This window comes from Schistocerca americana, chromosome 3, assembly GCF_021461395.2.
Source record: "Schistocerca americana isolate TAMUIC-IGC-003095 chromosome 3, iqSchAmer2.1, whole genome shotgun sequence".
Lineage (NCBI taxonomy): Eukaryota > Metazoa > Arthropoda > Insecta > Orthoptera > Acrididae > Schistocerca > Schistocerca americana.
The window spans coordinates 172073870-172090099 of NC_060121.1; the positions used below are offsets into that span (position 1 = coordinate 172073870).

A 16230-nucleotide genomic window follows, 5' to 3' on the forward strand; every position below is an offset into this window, starting at 1 on the left:
TGCACATTGTGTCTATCTGAGCCACAGAACATTATACCATTATCTAATGATTGAATGAGAATTTGCACAGTAAATTACTTTGATGAAAATACTGTTATATATTGAAGAAATGTTTTATTTACCATTAGCAGGAGATACAAATGCTATAGTTGAGATGGCATAAGAAGATCCCTGACAGCCACAGCACTGTTGTCAGTTTTCAACTGTGAAGCACTAAGAGCTGCAGGCGGAAACAATAGCCATGTACAGAGCTGTGACAGTAGTCATTGCCATAGAAACATTTACAAAATCATCTTACGTTATTGGTTGAGGTAGGCTCATGAAGCTGCTGCCCCCAGCCTGCTGCAACTTGTTATGCCTTCCTTTGCACTCAGTGAGGTTCTTTAATGGATACAGGAACAAGGAACAGAAGCTTTTCATGAACAGAGAATTTCAATATTAATTTATTCTTCATCTAATATCAAATACTAAAAATAATACATAAATGTGTTGCTGAATTTGGAGCATCAGTAGTTAACAGTAGATCTGAGTGTAGAAATATATACAGATTCAATACAATGTCTATTCAGAAGATGTCGAGTCCTGGCCACTATGAAAGTGTGTAAGTGCTATTCAACCGGCAAACACACAAAATTGGGCCAGGGCATGAAGATTTGAACTTAAACACACCTGCTGCTTGAGCTTCAGAGGGGGGATGCTTGCATCTCATTGGCAGCAATGTAATTGTTCATGGCAGCACCCTCATGCTGCAGTGGCAGCTGTAGAAAATACGGCAGCATAATTGGCGGCAAGCATATTTGAAAGTGCGGTTGACTGGATAACGGCCAATACAGCACCCCTCTCTGCCCAACTTGGAAGTTACAGGGGGGAGGCCTGTGCCATGGATAACGATGAGGCTCATTGCTTGGCTGGGGACAGAGCAGACTAGACCCACGTCTCATCATTGTGTCTTGTTAGCACCATGGAAATTTCCCCAGAAAACAAGTACATGACACATCCGGATGCACAGGTAGGAGCATGGAGGGTGCTGACAACTAGTGACAACGTCAATGTTCATGGAAATAGTGACCTGTGGTGTTGGCAGTAATGGTGTTGCAGGTGGGCAGGCAAGGGCTTCCATCAGTCAGATAGCGATGGATGAAGGCACCTGCTCGGTAAGCTGTGTTGGAGACTGCATTGTGGCAGGCAGATGTGGCTGTGTCATGGTGGCCTGACATCATGCAACGATGAAATCTGAAACAACTTGATCTGCAGCAAGACAGAGTACAGTATGAACTCAGAAACATCAGTAAGGCATCATCGCCTGAATGTGAAGCCTGAAGTTTTGATATTTGTGTCTTCGACATTCAAACGAAAAATTTGGCATCGCTATTAGAATGTGGCGTGAAAAGTGCTGTACTGACTTGCTGTACTCCGTTGTGTTTGCAGAATTCCTTGGAAGAAAAAGAAGGTCAATTGTCAGATACAGTTGTTTATGACAAGCCTTGGGAAGAAAATAGAGAAGCGGGCGCCTTGATAGTGCTGGTGGCATTTATTGAATGTACTGAGATAGCAAAAGGATACTTGCTGTAGGCATTGATGATAATAAACCAGATCTGTCCAAAAGGGGCCAGCAAAGTCTACATGGAGGCATTGCCATAGAGTATCAGAATGTGGCTAGGAGAAAAATTCCAGCTGCAGAGCGGTCTATTGTCAGCGCAAGCACAACATTGTGCCCTTACACATTCCACCTGCTTATCTAAACCATGTACCATGGTGGCGCATCATGTGCTTAGTGTGAACAGTTCCCCAATGACGTCTATATAGAACGACTTAACACTTGCTGTTGCAACAGGGAGGGGATTAAAACTATTGTTCATTCGTTAGACATGTGAAGCAGAATCACATCATTCAGAAGAGATAAACTATTGCAGTGCACAAAGTATCTTCATGCTAAGGGATCGGGAACACATTTTGGAGAGCACGGCCAACATTTGTGAAGGTAACTTTTTAACAATTGTAGTGATTGGTTGTGCTCTGTGGCTTGTGTGATCTGCTATGAATCAGTAGGGAAAGAATCCAGTGCTTGCATATCAGAAGAATCAATATGTAAGCAGGAAGTATCCAATGCAGCAAATGTTGCATCTGTGTCGACAGGTAAATGAGACAATGTGACAACATTTATGTCTTGTGCTGTTGGGTGAAACACTTTCATACTGGTAATCTGACAATAATAGCAACCAATGTTGAAGCTTTTGCACCATGTGATCAGGAACTTCTTTTGACCAATGAAACAGTGCAGTCAGATGCTAATGGTCCATGACAAGGAAAAATTTTCTACCACACAGATAATGATGAAATTTGGTGACATCATTATTATATCCGGGACTTCCTTCTGCATCTGACTATAATTGATCTGAGCACTATTCAGAAATGTGATAGGCTGTTCTCTTTTGCCAGTTTTGCGGGATGAAACTACCTGATGCTTGTCTCTTTGTCCAATGGTAATTGAAGATAGGCTACTGCAAGATCAATTTTTGAGAAGAATTGTCCCCCCGTTAGGTGATCCAAAATTTCCTCTATATGTAGGAGTACGTAGGGATCTATGACTGTCTGTGAATTTACTGTACATTTGATATGTGCACAAAGAAGAATCTTCCCATTTTGCTTATGAATAATGACTAATTGATGCCCACTGACTTTCTGAAATAATTATTAAGACACCAACGGATTCCAGTCTGAATTTCTGTAGCCACGTCACCATGTAATGCATGTGGCATAGGGAATGGGTGCAAATCAATGTCTGTGAATTTGCTGTGCGTTTGATATCTGCACAGAGATGAATGTTCCTATTTGGCTTATGAATGATGACTAAGGTCTTCCGAAATAGTTTTTAAGACACCAACGCATTGTAGTCTCTGAATTTCTGTAGCCACATTGTCATGTTATGCATGTGGCACAGGGCGTGTGCAGCAAAACTTGGGTTGTGCATTAGCTTTCAGCATAATGTGTGTGAGAAAATCTTTTGCACATACTACAGTACCACTGAACATTTTAACAAAGAAAACAATCAATTTTTGACAATATAATGTAATTGGATAGATAAAAAAACCTGCTCACCAAGTGGTGGTAGAACACGTACATAAAAGAAGATTATAATTAGGCAAGCTTTCAGAGCCAGAGACTACTTTTTCAGGCAGAAGGATTGAAGGGGAAGGAAGAGGGGTGAGGAAAATGACTGGAGAGGTCTAGGAAAAGGGGTAGATTTAGGAAAAGACACCCAGAACTGCAGGTCAGGGGAGACTTATAAGACAGCATGCGAAGAAAAGACTGAATGTTGGAGGCTGCACTGGACGAGATTTGAAAATCTGAGAGCTTTAAACCTTCACCCCTCTTCCCCTTCAGCCTTTCTGCCTGAAGAAGGAGCCACTGGCTCCATAAGCGTAACTAATTATAATTTTCTTTTATGTGTGTGTTCTGCCGCCACTTGGTGAGTAGATTTTTTTATCTATCCAATTACATTGAACAAATTTTTGATACTTGTCACAGAGTTGTTGAATTGTGGCATGGGAAATTTTTGTATCCATGGCATGCACCTCGCCTTGTTTGTCTAATGTTGTAACTTAAAGTTGAACAAATATATTTCAAGGAAGGCGCAATACATAAAAGTTACAGATCAAGTAAACAGAGTAAGACGTGTGTACACTTTAACAGTCAAATCATAACTGAGTCCAAGTCTAGCGGTCGCTGGCTGGCTGGCCGCTTCGGTGGCGCTGCTGCTGCATGGCTGGCAGACAGCGCCGCATGTAGAGGATGCGCGTAACTGCGCTGCGGCTCTTTGAAAGATTGGCGAGTCACAACACTTTTCCCCCCTTCGAATTTTTTGCACAGATCTTGATGGAGGTGGCCTGCAGATTGCTAACATCCGTAGGTGTTGTTTGACTGGCTGTAAAGTCTCGAGGAGGAGGCTTCCTGTACGGACGGAAGTGTCCCCAATGATAACGGGTCGAGATGACATGGGGGCCGAATCTGCTGGAGCCCTGTGCACCAATCTGCCTGTTGTGGCAAGTCCGGTTGTTATAACAGGGAACATGGGCCATGTGCCCGCATCTGTAGGAGAAGGAGGCGAGTAGAGTTGCTCCGACAGATGATGGTCATCTGGTTCCTGCATGGGCACGTCTCCTGGTGGTGTCAGTTCTTGTGCTGAGAGGTGAGAGGACTGTGTTGTGAGTAATGAGAGATTCCAGTATCCCGAGTGTCAGGTAGAGCCGAAGGTGGTGTAGCGGCATCCGGAACAGGCGTTGCTGGCACATGAGGCCGAAGCTGGTCCGAATGACACACTGCAACACATGTGTCTGTCTGGATTTCATACAGGCATCGGCCACAGTGTCGTAAGATGCGGCCAGGACTCCATTTTGGCTGCCTGCTGTATCCCCGTACCCATACAAGGTCGTCGGCAGTGAACCAGCCAAGCGAAGGCACCCGCGGCCGTGAGGTGGAAGGCTGCAGAAGATGAAGTAGCGTGCGGGGCTGTCGGCCATGTAAGAGCTCAGTCGGGCTGTGGTCCCCCATGGGGGTGAAACGGTAAGAAGCCAGAAATTGGAGAAGCGCATCATCAGCAGTAGAAGAAGTCAGAAGTTTCCTCATCTGAACCTTAAATGTGCGGACCAGTCGTTCAGCCTTCCCCTTTGACTGTGGATGGAACGGAGGGGCCGTGACATGCATGACGCCGTGACGGGCACAAAAATCCGCAAAATCAGAAGAGGCAAATTGCAGACCATTATCAGTAACAAGAGTAGAGGGAAGGCCTTCCAAAGAGAAAATGCGAGCTAGAGCATTGGTGGTTGCTGCGGTGTAGGCTACGTGCAACGGACAATGAAAGGAAAGTTAGAGTAGGCATCAGTAACGAGAAGCCAATAAGTACCTAAAAAAGGTCCCGCGAAGTCAGCATGAATATGCTCCCAGGGCTTTTCAGGCAAAGGCCATGGTAACAAAGATGACTTCGGGGCGGAGGCCTGTTATGCACAAGGGCCACAGGCAGCGACCATGTGTGTGATTTCAGAGTCGATGCCAGGCCAGTCCACATGACAGCACACCAGAGATTTTGTGTGAGAGACACGCCAGTGCCCTTGGTGAAGGGGGCGCAAGACCAAAGCACGCAAAGACGCAGGTACCACAACACGTGGCGAAGCATTTTTGGTGGAAAGGAGGATAACACCATCCATAGCTGTGAGGTGGTAACGCAAAGCGTGGTAGTTCCGCAATGGATCAGAAGTCTTAGTGGATGGACGATCTGGCCAACCCTCCTGAATACAGCATAAAACCCGGGAGAGGGTAGGGTCAGAACCCGTAGCAGCCGCCAGCCGGTCCCCGGTGATGGGGAACCCGTCCACAACCTGCTGCTCGGCAACATCCAGGTGAAAACACAACAGTTCGTCCCTATCGAATGCCAGATCAGGACCCATGGGAAGGCGAGACAGTGCATCAGCATTCACATGTTGAGCCGTCGGCCAGAAATGAATCTCATAATTGAAACGAGACAAGTAAAGAGCCCAATGCTGGAGGCGGTGTGCAGCCTTGTCGGGAAGTGACGTTGATGGATGAAACAAGGAAACATGTGGTTTGTGATCCATAACAAGATGAAATTTGGGTCCATAGAGAAAAACACCAAATTTATGAGGAGCATAAATAATGGCCAAAGATTCTTTTTCAATTTGAGAATACTTCTGTTGGGCATCCGTAAGCATTTTGGAGGCATAAGCAATGGTTTGTTCAGAACCGTCAGAAAAACGGTGCGGAAGGACTGCACTGACCCCGTATTGAGAGGCGTCCATGGCAAGAACAAGATGTTGGCCAGGTCGATAAGTAGTCAGGCACAGGGCCTGTTTCAGCATAGTCTTCAATTTCTGGAAAGCCGCATCGCATGACATGGACCAGTGAAAAGTCACATTTTTATGCAACAAGCGATGCACCGGGTGAGCCACCGAAGCAGCAGACAGTAAAAACTTGTCATAATATGCTATTTTCCCCAAGAAGGCGTGCAGTTCCTTAACAGATGTAGGGCGAGGAAGGGCATCGATCGCAGCGACAGTTTGCTGAAGCGGACGAATACCATCCCGAGAAAGTTGAAACCCCAAGTACGTGTTAGATGCCTGAAAAAATTTTGATTTCTGAAGATTACACTTTAGACCAGCAATCTGTAAGACATGAAAAAGTGTGCGGAGATTTTGAAGATGTTCGTCAGTGGTGGAGCCAGTGACAACAGTGTCGTCCTGGTAATTTATACACCCCGGGACAGTGAGCAATAATTGTTCCAAGAATCGCTGGCAGGGGTGCTGGCAACCCCGAATGGCAATTGTTTGTATTGATAGAGGCCGAAAGGCATGTTAAGGACCAGAAACTGCCGGGAAGCAGCGTCAAGAGGAAGTTGATGATTAGCTTCTGACAGGTCAAGTTTAGAAAAATACTGGCCTCCAGCAAGTTTTGTGAACAATTCTTCAGGTCGAGGCATAGGGTAAGTGTTGATAAGGCATTGAGCATTTACAGTAGCTTTGAAATCGCCACAGAGACGAATATCACCATTTGGCTTAGCAATGACAACGACAGGAGAGGACCACTCACTGGAAGTAACAGGAAGCAAGACCCCTGAAGCAGTGAGATGACCCAGCTCCCGTTTGACCTGATCACAAAGGGCCACAGGAATGGGCCGAGCCCGAAAAAACTTAGGCTGAGCAGTGTGTTTGAGCATGATATGAGATTCAAAGTCGTTTGCATGGCCTAGCCCAGGAGAAAAAAGGGACGAAAATGTCGTCGACAAGGAATCCAATTGAGCATAAGGAATAGCATCAGAGACAATATTGACAGAGTCATCTATGGAGAACCCAAAAATGGGAAAGGCATCGAAACCAGAAAGATTCTCCGCATTACTATGGTCGACCACAAATATGGGAACAGTGCGAACGACAGATTTGTAAGATACCTCAGCATCATATTGTCCCAAGAGAGAAATCTTCTGTTTATTGTAAGTCCGAAAGTGACAGGTGACAGGATTGGAGAACCCAACTGAAGATAGGTCTGAGAATTGATGATAGTGGCAGCAGAACCATTATCCACCTGCATGCGAACATCTTGGCCAAGTATTTGGACAGTGAGGAATAACTTCCCTGAAAGGGAAGAAGTACAGTTGACAGACGACACAGAATCAAAATCAGCCTCATGTTCATGAACATCATGTATGCAGTCGGATTTGCAAACGAATGACACATGAGCCTTTTTTTTTGCATTTGTGACAAACGGCCCAATGTTGTGGACAGACGACACAGAATCAAAATCAGCATCATGTTCATGAACATCATGTATGCAGTCGGATTTGCAAACGGATGACACAGAATCAAAATCAGCGTCATGTTCATGAACATCATGTATGCAGTCGGATTTGCAAACTGATGACACATGAGCCTTTTTTTTTTGCATTTGTGACAAACGGCCCAATGTTGTGGACAGACGACACAGAATCAAAATCAGCATCATGTTCATGAACATCATGTATGCAGTCGGATTTGCAAACGGATGACACATGAGCCTTTTTTTTTTGCATTTGTGACACACGGCTCAAAGTTGTGGACAATCTTCTCGTGAATGTTTCATAAAACACCGCGGACATGAAGGAAGTTGCCGTGGGTTTTGCTGCAGTTTCTTAGAGGTTTGTTTACAGTTAGGCCGAGGCTGCACTTGGGAGCATACTGCAGCCATGTCGGCCGGCGGGGACACGCCACACGTTTCGTCAACATCACACAGAGGTTGTATTTCCCCGACGTCGCCCCATGCCTCTATTTGCGCTCCAGCTGCGCGAGAAATTTCAAAAGACTGCACGAGAAATTTCAAAAGACTGAGCAATGGATAGCACTTCATCTAGAGTTGGATTTGCCAACTGAAGGGCGCCGATCAGATAATAGCATCCCATACCATGGAATCGGCATAGGATTCTTTGTGAACTTCAGTAACAAATTGACACTTTCTACTGAGGCCGTGAAGTTCAGCAGCCCAAGTGCGATAGAATTGATTTGGTTGTTTTTGACAACGATAAAAGGCAACATGAGAGGCTACCACATGCGTTTGCTTTTGAAAATAGATGGACAGAAGTGAGCACATTTCAGAAAAAATGCAGGATCTTTCAAAGGAGCCAATTGCGACAACAACCGATACATTTGAGGTGAAATCCATGAAAGGAACAGAGACTTAAATGTTTGTTCTTCCGCGACATGAAATGCCAAGAAGTGCTGTCGAAGACATTTTTCATATTCAGACCAGTCTTCTGCCGTCTCGTCGTAAGGAGGAAAAGTAGGTAGAGACGACGATGAGAGACGCCCCGCATTTGATGCCACGACGAAATCACGAATCACATTTGTGAGAAGCGTTTACTGTTCTATGAGACCTTGCAATAGTTGCTCTAAAGTAGCCATGGGAACATGTGGGACAACGATGTAAAAGAAAAATCACTACCTCGTCGCCAATTGTTGTAACTTAAAGTTGAACTAATATATTTCAAGGAAGACGCAATACATGAAAGTCGCAGATCAAGTAAACAGAGTAAGACGTGTGTACACTTTTAACAGTCAAATCATAACTGAGTCCAAGTCTAGCGGTCGCTGGCTGGCTGGCCGCTTCGGTGGCGCTGCTGCTGCATGGCTGGCAGACAGCGCCGCATGTAGAGGACGCGCGTAACTTCGCAGCGGCACTTTGAAAGATCGGCGAGTCACAACATCTAATCTGAAGGAATCAAATGCACCAATACCAAAAATATCTGGGATCATGCGTGAGTGGACTGTAGCAAAAGGGACTTCCTTAGTTGTGTTTTTGTATTTTGCAGGTATGCAGCATGTCCCATGCACTGAAATGCTGTCACTGTTATAGATGGTGAGATGCACACTTGATGTTTGCAAGGATGGTTGGCCAATTTTTTCATATGTATCTAGGTTAAGGAGTGTCACAGGAGCTGTGGTATTTAGTTGTAAAGGCACCTACTGGTTAAGATACACAATGTAATCCAAAGTTTGTGACATGCTCTGTGAAGACAGTTGTCCATTCTGTGTTGTGAAAAACTGTGTTCGAGTACTTTAGTGAATTTCGAGATTGGGAGAGCCATTTTCACGTGTTTGGTATTTGCATTATATGCATGTGTGTGCATTTTCTGTGTCTTCCCTTGTCTTATTTTTGAGCAGGAGGAGGCGCAGAATCTGAACATGAGATAAAACTGAAGGGCTTTCTAGTCTTTTGCGGGCAGACCAGTTTTGTATGTCCCGTGCAATGACGGAAATTGCATTCAGCTTGTCTGAAGAAGCAGTTCTTCCGATCGTAGGTGACATAGCATTTCACACATGACTTCACTTTGCGTGGAGCTGGGGCAGTGTAATAAGTGTTGTGTTGGCAAAGCAAATGCTGGATGTTGTGTGTCTGGCTTTGTTTATACGGTGCTGAAATGCGAGTGCTGGGGCTCGGGCTGTGGCTGCGATATGGGTTGTTTGTCTCAAATAAAGCAATAACTGGTAGACAGAAGACTTGCTTGGCCATATCTTGAACTTTGCGTTCTTCAATAACTTTAAGCACTTCACTAAGGCTAGTGTTGTGACGCTTTAAAATTTCAGCACTCAGTCTCTGATCTGATAGATTCTGAACTGTAGCATCACAAAGCATTTCACACTGACAAGTTGTGCCACAGACACAACTGAATTTACGGTCTCTAGCCATGCCCTGCAATTCCACAATCCATCCTTGATATGACTGATCACTACAATGTTGCATGTGTGTACATTTTCTGTGTCTTCCCTTGTCTTATTTTTGAGCAGGAGGAGGTGCAGAATCTGAACATGAGATAACACTGAAGGGCTTTCTAGTCTTTTGTGGGCAGATCAGTTTTGTATGTCCCTTGTGTGGCTGGGTTTGGGACTCACTGAGGGGAAACAATTTCACTAGGAGGCAGTAGGTGTTCACTCCTACACATGAAAACAAAAGTGTATGACATGATTCACCTGTGATTTTGTAGGCATTGAAATGTTGATGCAGCCATTTTATGTATTCTTTCCATGTTTCCTTCATATCATCAAACTGTTGGAAGGGCAGAGGCAGTAGCCGAATTCCTTCATTAGCTTCTGGTGCCTTTTGCTGCTGGGCTGCTTGTGCTTGTACGAGGGGAAAAAACTGCTGACAGCAGTTCTGTTATTTGTTGACTCTGAAAATGAACAAGACATATTAGACACTGCACATATTACACACTGCACTGCACTTACACATTGTTCTCCCTGGTTTGCCATAATTCCTTAAATAACTCAGCTTAAATATTTCAGCAAAATATGTGCATATGCACAAAAAATAATTCAATAGACTTAAAAAAGATTGTCCCACTCCGGTATCCAAAGCTCCCCATCCCATCCTCGTCACCAGTATGTTGTTCTTCCTTTGCATGCTGTGTGGTTCTTTAGTGGATACAAGAACAAGGAACAGATACCGTTCTTGAACAGAGACTTCAGATATTTATTTAGCTTACATCTAAAATCAAATAGTAAAAATAATACATAACTTTCTTGCAGAATTTGCAGCATCAGTTGCTAACAAGAAATTTGAGTGTAGAAATACATGCAGATACAAAAGACTTACAAATGTTTTTCAAGTGGGAAAGAAATAAAAATGAGCCGGGACATGAATGTTCAAACTTAAGTACACCCACTACTGGAGCTCTGGAGAGGGGATGCTTGCCTCTCATTAGCAGCAGCGTAATAATTCATGGCAGTGCCCTCATGCTGTGGTGGCAGCTGTAGAAAACGCCGTGGTGTAATTGGCAGCATGTGTATTTGAAAGTGTGGCCAACTGTATAATGTCTGTTACCGCATAACTGTCAGGGATCCAATTCAACTATAGTGAAATATCGCATAAATAAAGTGATCAATCAATAGATAACACCAGTTTTTCTTCTCAAAATGTTCCATCTTTTATTCTGACAAGTATTTTTTTTAATACATGGGCACTAATTGGCAAAAGCTTATACTAGCATCTACTGCTTTTTGACAACTAATCAGTAGTCTAAAAGGAACTGTTGTTAATAAGTTTGTTCAGTTTTTCTGAAAATGAGGGGACTTACTTGAAAATGATAATTCGATGTAATCAAAAGTTTTGCAGTTGCGTAATAGAGAAACTAATGTCTTTGAACATGTTTACATTTACAATATTGATGAGATATATCATTTAACAGTCTGAGGCAGGAACTGATGAATGGCTGGAAATGCAAGAGCTGAAAAATGATCTCAACGAGGAGTGGCGAGCCCTTGAAGATTTCACTCGAGCCAGGCAGATTCTGAAGGAGGCACTTCAGAGTGTGCAGTGTCCATCTTCAGGTGAACCGTGTTCCAAATTTGTGTACAATTTTTTCCACAAACGTTGCTTAAACAACCAACTTTTTCTTCTGTTATCCAGGACAATAATTATTTATGGTAGGGTCCTTTCAAGGTAACTACAAGGTGTACAACTTTGCTTCCGCCGTTTCTTCCCCAACATTTGAGGCTTTAATGAAACAAATTGGTTACACGTGTATCGTTCAAAGTATTTTCCATCACTGGCCACTACTTTCTCCCATCTTTCGGGCAGCATATGAATCCCGCGTCGAAAAAATTGTTTTATCTTTTGAAGCAATCAACGAATCGATCCAATTTGTGACTTCTTGATGAGATCGGAAGTGTTGGTCAGCCAGGCCATGCACCACTGATCTAAACAGGTGATAGTCAGAGGGAGCAATGTCTGGGGAATATGGTGGGTGGGGTAGGACTTCCCATTTTAATGTTTCCAAGTACATTTTGATCTCTTTTGCAACTTGGGGTTGAGCATTATCATGCTGCAAAATCACTTTATTGTGCCTCTCGCTGTATCGTGGCTGTTTGTCTTTTAATGCTCTGCTGTGATTGTTTCACTTGATTTTAACACCTCATAGTACACGACGCCGAGGTGGTCCCACCAAATGCAGAGCACGATCTTGGATCCGTGAATATTCGGTTTCGCCATCGACGTGGAAGCATGGCCGGGATATCCCCATGATTTTTTGTATTTAGGGTTATTGTAATGAACCAATTTTTCATACACGGTCACAACACGATGCAGAAATCTCTTCCATTTTTGCCTCTGAAGCAACTGTTCACAAACACACAAACACCATTCAACATCTCTTGGTTTCAGCTCACATGGGACCCAAGTTCCTTCTTTCTGAATCATCCCCATAGCCTTGAGGCATTTTGAAATGGCTTGCTGTGCCACTCCCACTAATCGTGCCAATTCTTCTTGAGTTTGAGGTGAGTCTTCACTCAGCAATGCCTGCAATTCTGCATCTTCAAAAACATTCTCTCTTCCACTAGTATGACAGTCTACGACATTAAAATCACCGTTCTTGAAGCGTTGAAAACACTCACAACACATTCTTTCACTAATAGCGTCCTTACCATATATACTTGAGAGCATTCAATGAGACTCAGCCACTGTTTTCTTCATACTGAAACAAATCAGTAATACTTCCCGCAAATGATGAGAATTAGGCTCGTAAACTGACGTTTTCAATCAAGAACAACTTTATGATTCAGACACAAATCGACTAATGTTTGAATGTGGTTATGTTGACCAAGGTCCAAGCTAACTGCTTGACATCTGTGATCTGTTTCTTTCGACTGCTACTTGCTGTTGTTGCCACCTATCGGCAAATGGTGGAAGCAAAGTTGTACACCTTGTAATTATACAGGTGGTTAGGTACGAATGGGATATCTGTAAGCATTAACATGAATGAATTGATTTAGTTTTCTTAATAGAGCAACATAGGTTGAGTTGAATTGTCTGAAATGAGCTGAAACGGATAATGGGGCTTGTACAGAAGATCGTCCTGTGAAGTAATTGTAAGCTTCCAATGGATTGTTTTGCAGTTATGCATTTGTGTTTGAATCCTATTATGAGTTTAGCCAACTGAGTTTCAAGCAAACAACTTGTGCTCTGTTATTTGTATGTTAAGAGTATTGAAACAAGTGACATTGTCTTTTCCATCAGATCTCATCTTAGGTATTTTTCTGCTGCTTTTCATGGATTTCTTAACTTACCTTAGCTCACTATCAGAATAATTGGGAGGGGGGGGGGGGGGACCTGTTAATGTTCTTCGTAACTCTTATATTATTTGCTGAATGGTGACGAATGTTAGTGATTGAAATCACTTGTTTCAGTACAAATCTTTTTCATTAAACTTGAACTAAACTTGTTGCAACTGCAGATGATAAAAGCCCACACTTTAGTACAACTGAAGAGTCTATCTTGATTATGTGTAGTGGGTGTACACTATGACAAAGTTCCACAACTGCCAAGTGATGAGCCGGGAAATATCATGTGACACATCCTTCATCGTAAATGTTCAGTACCCTTGTTAGTCTTACTTTGTGTGAGTCCCATACACTTGTGCAATATTCCAATTTAAGATGAGCAAGTGATTTGTAAGCAGTCTCCTTTATAGACTGACTGTAGTTTCCCAGTATCCTGCCAGTGAACTGAAATCTGCCACCTGCCTTACTGTCAACTGAGGCTTTGTAATCATTTCTGTTCATATTCTTACAAACTGTTACTTTCAGGTATTTGTATGAGTCGACTGATCCTAATTGTGAATCATTGGTATTGAAGCCATCGGATACTGTATTTTAGCTGCTGGTGAATCTTTTGGGCTGTGTGGTTGTGGTCCATGAAACTTTTTTGTTCTGATGTTTTGTCAAGAGTTGCACTGGACATCTGAGGTTGTTCCCATGAGTCCTGCCACTTGACAGGTCAGACGTTGGAGAGTAACAGAGAAACAGTGAAAAAGGGAAATGATATAAGCTAATGTGTGATCATCAGAGATAATCCTTCATCATCATCATCATCATCATCATCATCATCATCATCATCATCATCTTCGTTTCCCCTCTATCCAACATCTGTCGGGTTGGGGTATCAATAGTACTTCGCCACTTTACTCAGTCTTTCCACCATTCTTCTTCCACAGTTTGGTTCCATAGCAGGTTTCTCCTCCTTAAACTCATCTTTATTGTATCAGTCCATCTTGTTCTCGATCTTCCTCTTGGCCTCTTACCCTCAATGTTGAATTCCATCATTCTTCTTGGTATTATTCCCTCTGCCATCCTCTTCACATGCCCAAACCATCTTAATCTATTATTTTCAATTTTCTCAGTCAACTTCTCCACTCTGATGTCCTTCTTAACATCTTCATTTTTCACTGGATTGTATCCCCCTCTCCTCTCTTCTAGTCATAGTCCACGTCTCTGAGCTGTAAATTAGTATGGGTGTGAAGTAAGTCTTGTATAGCACCAGCTTGCACCTCATTGGCACTTCCCTTCCCCACACCAAGCCCCTCACACACTGGTAAAATGTACTACTCTGTTGTATTGTTTTGCCAATTTCTGTTTCCAAACGAGCATTCCCCATTAATACACTTCCCAAATATTTAAAGCTGTCCACTATTTTACTATCCCGTCCCTTAATATGAATTTGTCCCTTGCCCTCTCTATGCCCTCTGGTTACCACCATGGTCTTGCTTTTCCTCACACTGAATTTCATTCCATATTTCTCAACCTTACCATTTAGGATGTCTATTTGTTTTTGTGCCTCCTTACTGCTTGTTCCCCACACCACAGTATCATCAGCAAATAGTAACAGTTTCATCTCCCTTCGTCTGTGAGCTTTCCTCTCTTTGACTGTTTCATCCATCACCATTATAAATAGTAGTAGTGATATCACACTTCCTTGTCTTAGTCCCGTAACATTCTTAAACCATTCAGTTCTTCCAACTGGTGTCTGCACACAACTAGAGCTTTTTTCATACATTGCCTGGATGACTTCAAGTGTTTGCTTTCCAACTCCATTTCTCTTCAAGGTTGCCCATATCTTTTCCCTGCGAACATTGTCATATGTTTTCAGTAGGTCAAGAAATGTCATTACCAGATCTTTCCCATACTCCCATTGTCTTTCCATCAACTGTCTCATACTAAAGATTGGGTCCATTGTTGATCTATCATGACAAAAGCCATACTGCTCCTCTTCTAACTGCCCTTCCACTTTTTCTCTCACTCTTTCTAGTATTATTTTTGCTACTTGGGATATGAGTGTGATCCCTCGATAGTTGTCACATACTTTCCTGTCACCCTTCTTGAAAACTGGGATTATTATTCCCTTTCCCCATTCTTCAGGTGTACATTTTTGGGTCCAAATGCATCTTATTAGTCTATATAGCCACTGTAGCCCAACTGGTCCAGCTGCATTTATCATCTCCACAGTAATTTCATCTATCCCAGGTGCCTTTCCTGTTATCATTTTTCTCAGAGCAAGTTCCACTTCTAACATTGTTATATCCTCCTCTTCTTCCAGACCCCTGCCCCCCTGCTGTACACCTATTCCCTTTCCATTGCCGTTCTTCACATTTAGTAATTTATCAAAGTACTCTTTCCATCTTTTCCTTATCTCCTCTGATTGCATTACTAGCTCTCTGCTTTCCCCTTTCACTAGCTGTGTGTATGTTTTTTCTTTCCTCATACTCTCTGTAATTCCATGTATCATCTTCTTACCACTAGTAACATCTTTTTCCAACTCTCAAGTGAATTTCTCCCAGCTTTTCCTTTTTTCTTCTGCTACCATTTTCTTACAATTATTTTTACTATCCTGGTATTTCCTTTTACTTTCAGCTGTTCAGTCTCTGTTCCATTCATGCCCGGCTTTCTCGGCCAGTGCTGGTCCCCCCGGGGCCTCACCTTGCAAGTGGTGAGGATGGAGGAGTGGGAGGAGTAACAATCTCGTTAAAAAACCTGGGTCCCTGTGGCTCCAGATGGTAGTACCCTGTAAGGACCCCTCACCAGGGTAACAGGTGAAGAGAGACAATGGTTGGAAAGTGGAAGAGGATTTTACAAGTCCCAACGGTGGGAAAGTGGAAGAACTGACTTCGTACCTTACTTCCCGTAGCATCTATAGTCCAGAGGGGTGGTTACAAACAACATCTGTTCTCCATGTTAGAAGCGGCCTAAACATATGCTGGCAGCAGCTCTAAAATGCATTTGGGAGTGGCAAACCCATTGTAATAATAGCCTATATATGAAATGATACTTCAAAACCAGCCTTGGAAAAGGTTAGCACATTCCCTGCAGGCGACGCACAGTTCTTGGGGTGCTGAGGGAACTATGAGGAGTGGGCAACTAGGCA

The 16230-nt window shown here is 43.2% G+C and overlaps 1 protein-coding gene across 3 annotated transcripts in view; it reads left to right on the forward strand.

The window, feature by feature from the left end:
* LOC124606689 overlaps positions 1–16230 on the forward strand; it is a 267269-nt gene that overhangs the window by 42646 nt on the left and 208393 nt on the right. For 2 of the 3 annotated variants that reach the window (XM_047138710.1, XM_047138711.1), the window contains exon 4: positions 11225–11366. The exons of the other annotated variant lie outside the window; for it this stretch is intronic. In XM_047138710.1, coding sequence (XP_046994666.1) covers positions 11225–11366 — 142 coding nt within the window. The remainder of the gene's footprint in view (positions 1–11224; positions 11367–16230) is intronic. 3 annotated transcript variants of the gene reach the window in all.